Source organism: Nomascus leucogenys, chromosome 6 (assembly GCF_006542625.1).
Source record: "Nomascus leucogenys isolate Asia chromosome 6, Asia_NLE_v1, whole genome shotgun sequence".
NCBI classification, from domain to species: domain Eukaryota; kingdom Metazoa; phylum Chordata; class Mammalia; order Primates; family Hylobatidae; genus Nomascus; species Nomascus leucogenys.
In genome coordinates, this window is record NC_044386.1 from 33,225,130 (window position 1) to 33,241,346 (window position 16,217).

The 16,217-nt window shown below is 37.5% G+C and overlaps 1 protein-coding gene across 1 annotated transcript in view; it reads right to left on the minus strand.

The window, feature by feature from the left end:
- The window catches only part of RANBP3L (RAN binding protein 3 like), a 51,249-nt gene extending 36,601 nt beyond the window's left edge, over positions 1-14,648 (minus strand). The window contains exon 1 of the mRNA XM_003274353.3: positions 14,043-14,648. Coding sequence (XP_003274401.1) covers positions 14,043-14,133 — 91 coding nt within the window. The 5' untranslated portion in view covers positions 14,134-14,648. The remainder of the gene's footprint in view (positions 1-14,042) is intronic.
- Positions 14,649-16,217: the final 1,569 nt, after the last annotated feature.

A 16,217-nucleotide genomic window follows, 5' to 3' on the forward strand; every position in this document is an offset into this window, starting at 1 on the left:
CTTATTCCTATGACCTTTTGTTTGTTTATTGCCATCCACAGGGTGTGAGGTATGTGATCATTGGGTAGAAGGAATGCAGCTTTTTAATGAATACAGGTATTTACTGCATTTTAAATCCTGACTTTTGAATATTTTGCTAGATTTGCCAACAGACTTCATTAAAAAGCAACTCAGGTGTGAAACTTACCTTCCCTAAATGTTGATTAAAATTTTAAGTCAAGTTAATGATTTAGTGTAATAGTTGAGCCACCACTTGAAATAAAGTCCCAGTTTAAATAAAAAAGTGAATTATAATAATGACTATTATTTAGCCCCTTTTTAATTTGAGGTTTTGCATACTGCCTCTTTATTTTGTCAAAAACCCAAACTGCTCTCCAAGGCTGTATCAGTCCTGTTCCAAAAATGGTACATTGCTATCTTTCTCATTTCATGCAGTGTGGGACATAGGGGCTAGGCAGTTATTTAAAGTTAAGCAAAAACTGCTAGCCTAATCAGTAAGCCACTTGCTCTGAGCTGCTAGGTGTGCACTGATACATCTGCACTTTTGCAACTGTTTCTTTTCCAGTCAAATATACCCTTTTGGGAGATGGCTGGATGTAGTTGGTAATTTATATAGAAATTAACCAGTGATTTAATAGCAACCTGTTCTAAACAACTGAACCACAAATTGAGTTCAAGGGCCAGCCATCATCCAAGCTCTTCTCAGGTACCTAATTAGCTGAACATCTATTTTGTACCAGCTTAAGAGGCAGTGAGCATGAGTGAAAGCAGTCTCCGGAGTCCAGATCTTGGATGACGAGCTTGGCTGAAGACCCTAGCTGTGAGACCTCCTGGGGCTTTCACAAAGAAAGGAGCTAATACATCAAAAGTACTGAAAGACAGTGTCTGGCATATAACAAACACTTCATAAATGTGATTTGTTTGTAAGTGACATGTTAGCACTGTGGTATGCTAGGGTATGAATCCATTTTTCTGTCTCAAATAACTTGTACAACACAACTGAGGCAGCATTACCATGAAAGAATAATTCTTGGCAAATCTCAGAATCTCAGTTTTGAAAGTGATTTCATAGGTCCCCTAGGGGAACTTATCATCTAAGGTGTCTCGAGCATCCTCAGTAGATGGCCTTCCATAACAAAGAATATCAATAAGGGTTCAAATGTTTGCCCTTGCCAGATCTTACTTCATGTGTGGAGCACACTAGTTAGTGTACAGGCTACATGAGTGCCAGGATCTTGGCCCTTCATCCCACACGGTCAGCCTCCTGAATTTACCTCAAAGTGCTGCATCATTTTTAACATATGCCTTATTGTGAAAAATTGTAGAGAAGTGCTGCTTTTTGTTATCACAGTTGTAATTGACTTTAGAAGACACCAGCAAAGACAGCATAATTTGTTTGTGAATGTTAGATTAAATTATACCATCTAAAGTGCATCTATTGACCTAGTGGGGAATTTGTACCTCAGGTGTGGTTACCAGCATGAGGAAACCCACCTTCAGAGGCTTCTTATTACAAGGTTGTCATCTTTCCATCTCAATCAATATCCAAGCCTTTGAGATTTAGCATCATCAACATCAGAAATGAATTTTCATTGGTGAAATTAATAGCATTCAACACCTTGGATTGCCTGAAGTATTTTAAGGACACTTGCTAGTCTTACACAACCTGGACAGAAGAATCTGGCAAGACCTGTAGCCTGCACTTTTAAGTATGGTGCCCAAAGCTTTATACGGAAAGGTCCCAGTGTCCATTAATGAGCAGGATAATTCTTGGTTACTGGCTGACTATACAGAATACTGCCTGGGGAATGTCGTTTTGTCTGAGCAAACCTTAAGGAACAAAGAGTTTGGGACATCATATGCAGTGTTTTATGCTTGTTTGCTAATTAATGTTTGTTTAGTAAATATCTGTCCATTTGAAAGAACTTACCCTAAGATTTGCTTTATTTTAACATGGTATTGAGGTTGGGAGGAGTAGCTTACTTTTACTGCATCCCTAACTTTTTGTTGGTTATTTCTAGCTCCCCAAAAGAACCTGAAAGATGTAAATGATCAAATTAACTCAAGTTGGCATGTAATATTTCCCATCTCTCTCACAGTCAAAGCCAAAGGACTTACCAGGGCAGACATGACTATGTAACTGCTCTTTCCTCTCCCCTCTCCCTTATCTCTCAATCACTTCCTAACACTCACTTAAGCTAACTGGATTATACTGGCCTCCTTTTGTCCCTCCAACACAGTCATTCTTTAATTGTGATCTCTGCAACTGCAGCAATGATGGCATTTCTCTGAGAATTTGTTAGAAATGAAAATTATTGACTCCTTCCCTCCACTCCCCTCAGAACTTCTGAATCGCAAGTCAGAATGGGACCCAGCAATTGTGTTTTAATAAGCTATCCAGGTGATCCTGCAGATGATGCTAAAGTTTGAGAATCACTAACCTAGATAACTGTGATAGAAATATTGCTCTAACTGAAATGAATCAGTAACCACGTCAGAACAAATGTAGACCAAGTGTGGTTTCTAAAACTCAGTCTTTGTACTTACTCTTTATTCTACCTGGACTGCTCTTCCCCTAGATGTTGCATGACCCACTCCCTCACCTCTTACAGGTCTTTACTCAAATTCACCTTCTTAATGAGGTCTTCCCTGAGCACCCTGCTTAAATCAGACCTCCATTATGACACTCTATTCTGCGTGCTTAATTTTTTTTCATAATCCCTATCTTCATTATTATCATTTACACCATTGGTCCCCAACCTTTTTGGCCCAAGGGACTGGAAGACAATTTTTCCACAGATGGTGGGAAGGTGGGCGGGGATGTTTTGGGGATGAAACTGCCCCGCCTCAGATCATCAGACATTAGATTCTCATAAAGAGCATGCACCCTAGATCCCTCACATGCACAGTTCACAATAGGGTTCACACTCCAGTGAGACTCTAATATGCATTGATCTGACAGGAGGCGGAGCTCAAGTGGTAATGCTCGCTGACGCCCTGCTCACTTCCTGCTGTGTGACCCAGTTCCTAACAGGCCATAGACCCCTGTTTGCACTATATATTTTGCTCATTTATCTTCTTTATTGTTTGCCTTTCTGCCTCTGAGAAAATAAGCTCCTTGTGGGCAGGATTTTTGTTTGCTTTGTTCACTAGAGTAGAGAACAGTGCCTGATAAATGGCAGCCACTAAGTATGTGTTAAACAACATAAATGAAGTGCTATGTAAATGCAAACAAGACGAAGTAGAGATGGGGTGAAAAAATATTCATGAAGTAGTCCATTTTAGGTGTTTATTAAAGGATAACTCATGAGTCAGTTATGGCTTTAAAACAATAACAACACTGAATTCTAAAGAAAATTAAGATAAATCATTGATTCTAAAGGATGTTCAATAATGAAAAGACAGATGCTTGACAAAAAGAGTTAGTGTCTTGCCCTAGGTGTTAGATAGTTCTTTTTATTATTCCTCAATTTATCCTGTGCTAATCTCATTGATTAGCTAATTTTTGGTGACTATGTTATTAATAGAGAAGTTCTAAGCTTTAGGAATAAAAGCAACAATAAAATACCACTATTATTAAGCCTGACTAAGGTTATACTAACATTTTCTCTTGAAGGTGTGATATTTCCTGAGCTGTGGGTACTCTGCCAGTAGGACACGTTATGTTCTTGGGCAAGTTATTCTAATTCATTGAGATATTTCAGTCTCTTCACTATTCTGTGCAATTACTAGTAGAGGCCTAGAGGAAAATTTGGAGTCTGAGGCCTCCTAGGCAGTCTCACATTTTAGAAAATGTGGCCTAAATTACATAGAATAAAATGCACAGATGAATTTTTGACAAATGTATGTGCGCAGGTAACCAAAACCCTATCAAGATATAAAACATTTTTATTGCCCCAGTGTGTTCCTTGTGTCCTGTTCCAGTTCTCCTCCCTGGGCAACAACTGTTTTGATGTCTATCACCATGGCCTAGTTTTGCCTGTAGAAATATGTAGCCTTTTGTGTCTGGCTTATTTTCACTCAATAAAACATTTCTGAGATTCACCTACATGGTTACATGTATCAGTAATTCATTTCTTTTTACTACTGAGTAGTATTCCAGTGTGTTAATATACCACAATTTGCTTACCAATTTACTTGCTTATGAACAGTTTTGGGTTGTTCACATGTTGGGGCTCATATGTATAAAATCTGCTAGGAACATTCTTGTGCAAGGCTTTCGTGGATATATTTTTATTTCTCTTGGAAAAATACCTAAATATGGAGCTGTTGGATCACAGGGTGCTTTTGGGTTTAATTATATAAGAAACTGCCAAACCGTTTTCCAAAGTGGTTTTTACCACTTTACAGCAGTGAGTGAGTTCTGGTTGTTTCACATCTTCTCCAAGCATCATGTTATCAGCATTTTAAATTTTAGCCATTCTAGTGGATGTAAAGTGACATTTCATGGTGGTTTTATTTTGTATTTCCCTGATAACTGATAACATTGAACATCTTTTGATGTGCTTTTGGCCATTTATATACTTTCTTTTTGAAGTGTTTGCCAGATCTTTTGCCCATTTTTTAATCAAATTGTTTATCATGAGCTGTAAGAGTTTTTAACATATTCTGATTGAAAGTTCTTTTTCAAATATATATTTGACATTTTTCTCCCAGTCTTAGTGGTATCTTTTGAAGAACAGATATGTTTAATATTGATAGTCTAACTTATCTATTTTTTATGGTTAATGCTTTTTTTGTCTGTCTAAAAAGCTGCCTTTTTGATGGTGAAGATATTTTCCTACATTTCTTCTAGAAGCTTTATATATTTAGTTTTTGTGTTTCAGCCATATTCTATCTCAAACTAATTTTTGTGTGAGGTAGGTATTGTGGTTCATTTTCAGAAATATTTTTCTCCATTTGTTCCAGGATTCTTACAGAAAAGACTTTCCCTTCTCCCTTTGAGTTATCTTGATACCTTTGTCAAAAACCAACTGACAATGTACTAACAGATCAATTTCTGGACTTTATATTCTGTTCCAATAATAGATTTTTCTATCCTTACACTGATATTATATCGTCTTGATTTATTATAGCCTGAAATCCAAAAGCGTAGGTTGTCAACTTTGTTCTCTTTTTCAAAATTGATTTAGTTATTCTAGGTCCTTAACATTTCCTTATACTTTTAAAATCAGTTTGTCAATTTCAAAACAAAAAATCTGCTGTAATTTTTATTGAGATGGCCTTGACTCTATAGGTCAAGTTGAGGAAAATTGACATCTTAACAATATTGAGCATTCCAATTCATGAATTTGGGATGTATCTCTTCTTATAATTCAGTCTTCTTCAGCTTCACACTGAAATGTTTAAGTGTACAAGTCTTACACATATTTTGTTAAATTAATCCATAAGTATTTCCTTTTTATGCTATTAAATGAGTACTGTAATATTTTTAATTTCCACTTGTTCTCAGCTAATATATAGAAATATGATATTTTTTGTATGTTGACTTTGTAGCCTGATACCTTAGTAAATGCATTTATTAGTTCTAGCATTTTTTGATAGATTTCTCAGGATTTTTCTACAAGCACCATCAATCATCTGCAAAAAAAAGACAGTTTTACCTCTTTATTTCCAATATGTAAGCCTTTTATTTCTTTTTCTTAATGTAATACACTGACTAGGATCTCCAGTACACCGTTGAATAAAAGTGATGATAATGGACATCTCTGTTTATTTTCCTAATCTTAGGAGGAAAATGTGCAATCTTCTACATCGAGTAGTGTTAGCTGCTGGGTTTCTTGTAAATGTTTTTCATCAGGTTGAGGAAGTTGCTCTATTCCAAATCCCTTGAGTTTTTATATCAGTTGGTGTTGAATTTTTTGTTCCTCTGCATCTTTCTGGCACAAAAGTATTCGTAACGCTCCTTTATAATCCTTTTAATATCTGTAATGACACCTTCTACATCATTCCTGATACTGGTGGTTTCTCTCTCTCTCTCCCTTTTTTTTTTTTTTTTTTTTTTTTTTTTAGACAGAGCCTCACTCCATTGCATAGGCTGGAGTGCAGTGACACAATCTTGACTCACTACAACATTTACCTCCCGGTTCAAGCAATTCTCGTGCCTCAGCCTCCTGAATAGCTGGGCTCACAGGCTCATGCCACCACACCTGGCTAATTTTTGTATTTTTAGTAGAGATGGGGTTTCACCACGTTGGCCAGGCTGGTCTTGAACTCCTGGCCTCAAGTGATCGGCCCACCTCAGTCTCCCAAATGTTGAGATTACAGGTGTGAGGCACCACACCAGGCCATGTCTCTTTTTATTGATTAATCTAGGTAGGGGTTTATTAATTTTATTAATATTTTGAAAGAAGTAGCTTTGGGGAATCATGGAGGAGCAGACTACTTTCTCATGACTTTGTTTTTAGGAATGGAAAAATAAAGGATTTTTTTTGGATTTTGTGTGTGTTAAGTCCAACTTCAAAAGTGTAATTAGGGATGGCCTTGGACAACCCTGGCTTTTTTTTTTTTTTTTTTTTTGAGATGGAGTCTCACTCTGTTGCCCAGACTGGAGTGCAGTGGCACGATCTCAGCTCACTGCAACCTCTGCCTCCCAGGTTCAAGAGATTCTCCTGCCTCAGCCTCCTGAGTAGCTGGGGCTACAGGCGCATGCCACCATGACTGGCTAATTTTTTTTTTTTTTTTGTATTTTTAGTAGAGACAGAGTTTCACCATGTTGGCCAGGATGGTCTTGATCTCCTGACCTCATGATTCACCTGCCTCGGCCTCCCAAAGTGCTGGGATTACAGGCGTGAGCCACCGTGCCTGGCCCGGCTTTTTTTTAGTGGTAAAATATACTTACCATAAAATGTATCATTTTAACCATTTGTAAATGTACAGTTCAGTAGTGTGAACTGTATTCACGTTTGTATAACCAATCTCCAGAACTCTTTTCATCTTGCAAAACTGAAACTCTGTACCATTAAACAACATATCCTCAATCCTTTCTACCCCCAAACCCTAGAAGTGCCATTCTATTTTCTGTCTCTCTAAATTTGACTACTTTAGATACCTCATGTAAGTGGAATCAGACAGTCTTTATCTTCTTGTGACTGGCTTATTTCATTTAACTTAATGTCCTTAGGTTCATCCATGCTTTAGCATGTGTCAGAATTTCCTTCATTTTTAAGGCTGAAAATTACTTGGTTTTATATATATATATATATATATATATATATATATATATATATATAGTGTGTGTGTATATATACAGTGTGTATATATGTATAGTGTATATATATAGTGTATATATGTATATATGTTTATATATACACATGTATGACATATATACATATACATACCTATATATGTGTATATATACACTATATATACATATATGTGTGTATGTATACATATAATATATGTATGTATACATATATACACTACATATTATATATGTATGTATACATATATACACTACATATTATATATGTATGTATACATATATACACACAGAGATATATATATACACACAGACATATATGAATGGATCAACAAAATATGGTGTGTGTATATATATATATACATATATCTGTGTGTATATATATATACATATATATATGTGTGTATATATATATACATATATATCTGTGTGTATATATATATACATATATATATATCTGTGTGTGTATATATATATATATACACACACACACCATATTTTGTTGATCCATTCATTTGTCAGTGGAGATTTGTTTGTTTCCATCTTTTGGCTATTGTGAATAATACTACCATGAGCATAGGTGCACAAGTATCTCTTTGAATCCCTTTTACTTCTCTTAGGATTTTATCCAGAAGTAAAATTGCAGGGTAACATGTAATTCTATTTGTTAATTTTTTGAGGAACTGCCTAATATGGTTTGGCTGAGTCCCCACCCATATCTCATCTTGAATTGTGGTTCCCATAATCCCCACATGTCACAGGAGGGACCCAGTGGAAGGTAGCTGAATCATGGGGCCCGTTACCCCCATGCTGTTCTCATGATAGTGAGCGAGTTCTCATGAGATCTGATGGTTTTATAAGGGGCTTTTCTCTCTTTGCTCATCACTTCTCCTTCCTGCCACCATGTGAAGAAGGATATGTTTGCTTCCCCACTTCTGCCATGATTGTAGGTTTCCTAAAGCCTCCCCAGCCCTGTGGAACTGTGAGTCAATTAAACCTCTTTCCTTTATAAATTACCCAGCCTCAGGCAATTCTTTATAGCAGCATGAGAACGGACTAATACATTGCCATAGTACTTTTCACAGCAGCTCCACCATTTTATCTCCTCCAACAGTGCACGAGGTTCCAATTTCTCCACATTCTCACCAACATTTGTTATTTCTTTTTTTTTTTTTCAGATAGTAGCCATCCTAATAGGTGTGAAGTGGGAAAATGAAGTTTCAGCCATTAAACTTATTTATTTATTATTTCCTAGTGGAATCTATTAGGAAGGCTTATTATGGAACTATCTAAGGGGTCCTTACATAGTTCCAAGGAAGGGGCTGTCACATCAAAAAGCCCAAACATGTGAATAGAGATTGGAAATTTCAAACCCACCCCATTCCCCTAACCTCCTAGGAGGATAGAAGAACTGGAGATTAAGTTCAGTCATATGGCCAATTACTTAATCAATCATGCCTACGTAATGAAACCTCATTAAAAGCCCTGGACACCATGCTTAGGGGAGCTTCCTGATACTAAGAGGGTGGCACACCCTGACTGTGGAAGCAGAGGCTCCTGTGCTCATGACCCTTCCAGTCCTCCTCCCATGTACCTCTTCATCTGGCTGACCATTTGTATCCCTTATAATAAAGTGGAAATTGAAAGTACAGAGCTTTCCTCAATTCTGTGAGTTGTTCTAGTGAATTATCAAATCTGAAGGGTTGTAGGAAGTCTTTAATTTGTAATTGTCCTGGCAGAAGTGCAGGTTGCTTGGGGACACCTGAAATTGGTTGTTCGAATCTGAAACGGGGCAGTCTTGTGGGACTAAGTCCTTCATTTGTGGGTCTTCACTAATTCTGGGTAGTGTCAGAATTGAATTGAATTGTAGGACACTCAGAGAATCTGTGTCAGAAGACACAAAGAAAATCATGAGGAATTCCAACATGTCTTGGTTATCCATGGAGAAGTTTCTCTAGTGCAGATCAATTTAAAAAATTAAACACTGTAATACTAGAAATCATAGATTTTATGAGACAGCTGTATGTAGCAGAAAGTACATTGAAAACAGCTCTTAATAACTGTGTAACCTTGGAAAAGTCATCTTGACCTTGAAGATTCACAGTTTCCACATCTTTATAAATGAGGATAACAATACCTGCCTGTGATTATTAGTTTTATGTGTCAGCTTGGCTGTTCCATGATACCCAGATATTTTGTCAACATTCTGGATGTTTCTGTGAGGATGTTTTTGGATGCGGTTTATACTTAAACTAGTAGACTTTGACTCAAGCAGATTGCCCTTCATTAGTGGGTGAGTCTCATCTAATCAGTCAAAGGCCTGAATAGAACAAAAGACTGACTTCCCCAGAACAACCAAGAATGGACTCAACTGCAGAATTAGCTCTTCACTTGGGTCTGCAGCCTGTCAGTCTACACTGCAGTTTGGACTTGCCAGCCTCCATAATTGTGGGAGTGAATTTCTTAAAATAAATCCCCCTCTCTATCACTCTCTCTCTTCTCTCTCTCTATTCTCTCTCATTAAAATTTTGCATATAACTTTTGATGCTCCCAAAACTTAATTATTAATAGCCTACTGGTGACCAGAATCCTTATCAATAACATAAAGACAGTTGACTAATACATATTTTGTATATTATATGTGTTATATACTGTATTCTTACAATAAAATAAGCTAGAGAAAAATGTTATTAGGAAAACCGTAAGGAAGAGAAAATATATTTACTGTTTATTAAGTGGAAGTGGATTGTCATTAAGGTCTTCATCATTGTCTTCATTTTGAGTAGGCTGAGGAGGGGAAGGAAGAGGAGGGTTGATCTTGCTGTCTCAAGGGTGGCAAAGGGAGAAAATCCACATGTAAGTGTATCTGAACAGTTCAAATTTGTGTTGTTCAAGAGTCACCTGTATACACACACACACACACACACACACACACACATGCACGCACACATCCTATTGGTTCTGTTTCCCTGAAGAAGCTGGACTACACTATTTCATCTGGTTGTTGTGAAAATTAATGAAATAATGTATATGAGACCATTTGTAAATTTTAAAGCACCATAATACATAAGGATGGTTGTCTGCCTAGTACATGTAATGTGTAATAAGCTTTGCTGAGGCTGTATAGACATGTAAATTAACATTTACAAATGTGCTCATAGAGTCAATATTAGAGATAAATGGATTCAAAATATCACAGGAGAAGCTAGAAGATAGCAACAAGTTGGGAGATGAGCCTCCTGGACTTGTGTTCTGGACTGATAGAGCATTTGTTGTCATAGTAAACTCCATGTGGACAGAAAACCATGGCTTAGTTGTCTTGGTTCAATTTGCATATTCAGCATCTAGCACAATACTTTGCACATTGTTGTTGCCCAGATAACTGCTGAAGAATAAGTGACTTTTATCTGTGTAATCACTTCAAAATTACACTTTTGTGAGTGACTAGATGGAAGGACACAAAGCATTTTAGCATATGGCATGGGGGGTTAGAAAATATATATGTGTTGAGGCCAGCACGGTGGCTTATGCTTGTAATCCCAGCACTTTGGGAGGCCGAGGTGGGCGGATCATGAGGTCAGGAGTTCGAGACCAGCCTAGCCAATATGGTGAAACCCCATCTCTACTAAAAATACAAACATTAGCCAGGCATGGTGGAGTGCGCCTGTAGTCCCAGCTACTCAGGAGACTGAGGCAGAAGAATCACTTGAACCCAGGAGGCAGAGGTTGCAGTGAGCCGAGATCACGCCACTGCACTCCAGCCTGGGTGACAGAGTAAGACTCCATCTTAAAAAAAAAAAGAAAAGAAAAGAAAAGAAAACACGTATGTGTTGAAGCTAGTCACGCCTACAGAAGTGTCGAATGTCAATTAATCATAGTCTGTATGCTAAATAATAGAGGCAGAACTTTAGGCTGGCTGGGGAAAGGCCAAAGCCATGAACCCAGGATGATTCCATGAATAAAGCCAGACCTCACTCTCTAAAACAAATGGCTTTGCTTCCTGGGACCTTTGCTGAACTTCACATAATAGCAAGGTGCAAAAATAGCTTGGAGGAAAAATCAGGGCCACTGCTCTGAATGAATAATTTAAAACTCCAGGACGGTAACTGGAATGCAATTTAGCAACACAGCAAATACTACCCAGCTCAAATCACTAGATGACATTTCTTGTAGCAATCAATGGCCAGTCTGGACTGCATTAGCATGCTTCACAACTTTATGGATTGTGGCTTATGTGGGCAGATATTTTGAGACTTGGGTGTGGAAGAATATGCTTGCTTTCAAAACATTCTAGTCAAAAAGCTAAGTCTGAGGAAGAAGACCAGTCTTGTGGGTATTTTGGGAAGTATGTCATCATAGTGATTATTTCCAGGCTTCTCTGGATATTGCCATTGTGGTGGTTAATGCTGAGTGTCAACTTGATTGGATTGAAGGATACAAAGTATTGATCCTGGGTGTGTCTGTGACGGTGTTGCCAAAAGAGATTAACATTTAAGTCAGTGGGCTGGGGAAGGCAGATCCACCCTTAATCTAGTGGGCACAATCTAATAAGCTGCCAGCAAATACAAAGCAGGAAAAAAACGTGAAAAGGTGACTGGCCTAGCCTCCCAGCCTACATCTTTCTCCCATGCCATTTGTCCTTGAACATTGGACTCCAAGTTCTTCAGTTTTGGGAGTCGGACTGGCTCTCTTTGCTCCTCAGTTTGCAGACAGCCTATTATAGGACCTTGTGATTGTGTAAGTTAATACTTAATAAACTCATCTTTATATATATACACACATACATATATATACGCACACATATATACACATGTATATCTGTATATATATACACATACATGTGTGTGTGTGTGTGTGTATATATATATATATCCTATTAGTTCTGTCCCTCTAGAGAATTTTGATTAATATAACCAGTAAAGGAGAAATCTTCAGGATAGCCTGCCTTAAATTAAAACAACAGTGGCGTATTATTTTTCACCTATAAAATTGAGAAGGAATTTAAAAAATAATAGTATTGCTGAGAACATACCCCAACACTGCTGATAGGAGGGTCATTTGGCCAAAAACAATTTTTAAGAATGTATAATCCTTTGACTCCACAATTTCACCTCTAAGAATTTATGCAAAGAAAATAATCCCATATCGGTGCAAAGATCTATTCATTAGTTTAGGTGCAGCCTAGTGTTAATTATAATAGTTAAAATATTAGAAAAAAATAATATGTCTAACAGTAGAGAATTGCCTAAAGGAATTTTGCTACATCCATATAAAGGAACAGTGTGCAGCTGTTAAAAATAAGGTTGTAGAATAATATTTAATGACCTGGAAATTTGTTCATCCTCTGTCGTTAAATTAAAAAGCAGTTTACAAAACACTGTTTACAAAAGTATCCAGAACAAGTCTATGTTGTTTAAAAATCAAGCAAAGGAATAATCCATACATGTGCATAGAAGAAAAGTCTAGATGTTTATACATTAAAATGTTAATAGCAATTATCTTTGGGTGATGGGGTTACAGGTGACTTCTATCATCTTCTTTAGGCTCACCCCCACCAAATTTTCTATTAAAAATATTATATTAGCAATTGAAGTGGGGGGAAGTCATTTTAACATTTCAAACAAAGTCAACAGAAAACAAAAACCTCTGATAAACTAGAATTGTTTACTAACAGAGAAGCAAGAGCATTTTACAGTGCTATGCCTTAACCCTGACGCATTCCAGGACTTTACATTCTAAGGTACTTGGTTCAAAATTTGTTTGAGCCCTAGTAGTAAAGCATGGTCTAAAAAGTTCACATTGTTTTCATTTACCGTGAAGTATTTTCTGCCGACACTATGCTAAGCCTTGGAGAGCATGAAGTCCCGTTATACAGCTCCAGGAACTGATGCAGAGAGGTGGCCTGACACATTCATGTGACTGTTAGCCACAGATTCCATCTTGGAAATGGGAGGTTTTGACCCTTTAGCCAACACCCTCCACACCACTGAAATCTAAAACCATGTCTATAGAAAAATAATTAAAGAGCTCATTGCCTAGACCCACACATAAAAAGATCTATCCTAGGTTATTGAGGAGAAGTTAGAAGTGTCTGGTGAATCCTTAACCTCTGTGGAGTGATGATGTCATCCATGAGAGACCCAGCCTTTCCCACAAGTGTCATTTGCTGTCCCTGACAGAGTGGATTGGAGGGATCATCTTGTCTATTCATGTCAACCATCTGACACTAACTCAGCTGGATGGGGAGTGGATTTGAAAATTTAAAAAGACTGATGGTGAAAACGGCTGGGAGGTAGATAGTTTAGTTTGAATGAGTGCCCAGCAAGTGAAATGTGACACTTTTCCCTGACTGTCTCCAGCTGTCCCTGGACCATAAAAAGGAAAGAGTCAAGAATATATTTATTTTTCCCACAATGAATGAGCCAGAGATCCAGACAAAATTAGGCTTAAACAAAGGGAAAAAAGTGTCCCACCAGTGGTAGGATGGTAGAGAAAGCTCCAGGCTAACTTAAAGCTGCTCTCAGCTGAATCCCCCTTGTAGCTGACTCAGCCTTGCCCAGATGGGTGTTTTGAATTAGACAAAATCTAGCATACTCTAAAAAACTGACAGTGGCTAGAAGTTTAAGCATGTAAATTTCAGAATGACAGCTCCAAGGAATATGCATTCTTGACAGTCTTCCATAGTCCTTTAAAAATCAATAGTGAATCCAAGTTAACCCACCCTTATGCATCACTATTATGTCAGAGCTTCCCTGGGTCCTTCACCAGCCCACAATTCTTGCGGGAATGCAAATGCACAGAAGGTCACAGAACATGCAACTCATGAGCTGGACTGACTCACCTTGCTGTTGCCGGTCCTCTTGCAGCTTCAGTTTACAGGTGTGCAAACTGCCAAGCAGGTGGCTGCTGCCTTTTCTTGGTATGGTAGTCATGGTCCTAGCAGTACGGCCGTGACTCAAGGATCACTAGGGCACCTCCTTCTCTTGGCCAGTCACCTAAAATGGCCTTCACCAGACACCCAGAAATACATAGATTCGTGCAGATCTTGTCTTTGTATGTACAACATACACTCCTCTACTAAACTTCCAAGCTTTTTCCAGTCATGATTCTTGAAATAAATAATCACCAATGTTACTTCTCCTAAATATAAAGATGCCAATTCATTTGGCTAAAAACACAACTTAATTCTTTCATTTCAAAACAAATTGAAACTAAACCCTTTTATAGAGTAAAATTCTACAAATTAACTATTTCTAACAGATTATAGTTTTGTCATTCTTAAATTCCTTTTGCCGACATGAAATCCAATGCCTCCAGTATTTAGAGAAGACTGCTAAAGTAATACAGACACAAAGAAAAGAAAAAGTGCTGCTGAGTTAAGTCAAGTGATTTCTAAGCCTGATCTGAGTTACCCTCGGTGACAGCTGAAAGTGTACAGTTCTTAAGGGACGCTGGAAGGAGGAGGAGCAAAGTGGGCTAGGATGATTAGCATAAAGAGGCAGGCAAGACAGGCACTGGAGCTGCTTTGAATAATAGTGACCAAAGCACAGATTCTAAAGATGCCCTGCCATTATGTTACAGTAACTGAGTACCTGATTTCTGCTACTTTGTTTGTAATTAAAATGCAAGCTGAAAGAAGGAGTTTACACTGCAAGGACATTCATTTGTACATGTGAAATCTAAAAGGTATAAATGGAACTGGTAATGAGCTCATGGAAATGTACTGCTGGAACTTTCAATTTCTGTAAACACCTCCTAGTCTTCGGAAGGGAGCAGTTAGAGGGTAGCCTTCCTGCCAAGGCAACTATTTGGAGTTCTGGAAGAAAAATAAACACACGAAACATTATCTTTCCAGAGTCCTATTTCTGTTTCCCACTTAGAGTTCCTGTTGCTACTTCTAGGTCATAGGAGAAAGTAATTTCCAGTTTTACTCGTTGGCTATTTCATTACTGTTTAAAAACATAAACCCCAAACACCTTTAATTTAACTTGAGAGCTTGCCATGAGTGAAGTCATAATGAATGCTGGTATGGCCTGCCCTTCAAGAGTCACAGCTCTTCGCAGATTCAGAAAGCAGGTAGTGGGCAGGACTAAGGAGAAAGGCAGAGCTGTTTAGCCTCAAAGTCTGGACTCTGCAGCTTCTTATGTGCATTTGGAAATTGGTGTTAAACTTCACACTGTAATGAATTTACTTCCTAACCAGATCTGGGTGGCTGCCCTCATTTTACTTTGAGGCAATTAAAATTCCCCAAGTATAGTCTGGTTTATGAAAATTTTTATGAAATAGGTGATTGATCTTTTATAATTCTTGAATGCTTTAATTGTTTCAGTAGTCTGTCTACTGCAGTTTTAGGCTCATCACAGTGTAGCAGATGACAGAAGTGTTGTGCTACTTTGAAAGAGAGTCTTGTTATTGGAGAGTCATAGTTTCTACTTTAAACGTCTGCTATTCATCTGATCTTCCACAAAAGCCATGGTGGAAAGACAAGGTGATTTTTCCTGAATATGTAAAGTTATTGTTATTTTATCAAGTTATGTACCTTACTAATAAGCATATTATTATACAGTTAAGTTAAATAACCTACAAAACGGTAAGCCAGCCCTTTTGAGAAATACACTTAAAATGTTTTATGATGAAAAGATTTAAAAATACATGAATAGGAGAGAATAGCACAATAAGCCCTGCATACTCATCACTTGGATTCAATATTATCAACTCATAGACAATCGTGTCTCAAAACTATGTGTTTCATCACAGCTGTTCTGCCCCTTATTACACCACTGGAGTTGAAGCATCCAGACATCATTGCATTAATAAATATTTCAGTATATATTTCTAAAATGTGAGGATTTAAAAACAGGCAACCATAATAAGATAGTCATGCACATAACAATTAAATATGATTATTTAATGTAATTAAGTAGCCACACGGTGTTCTTATTTTCCTGATTATCTCATAAACTTTCTTATCTTTACATTTTTTGCAAATTGGGACCCAAAGGTCCACACATTGTAT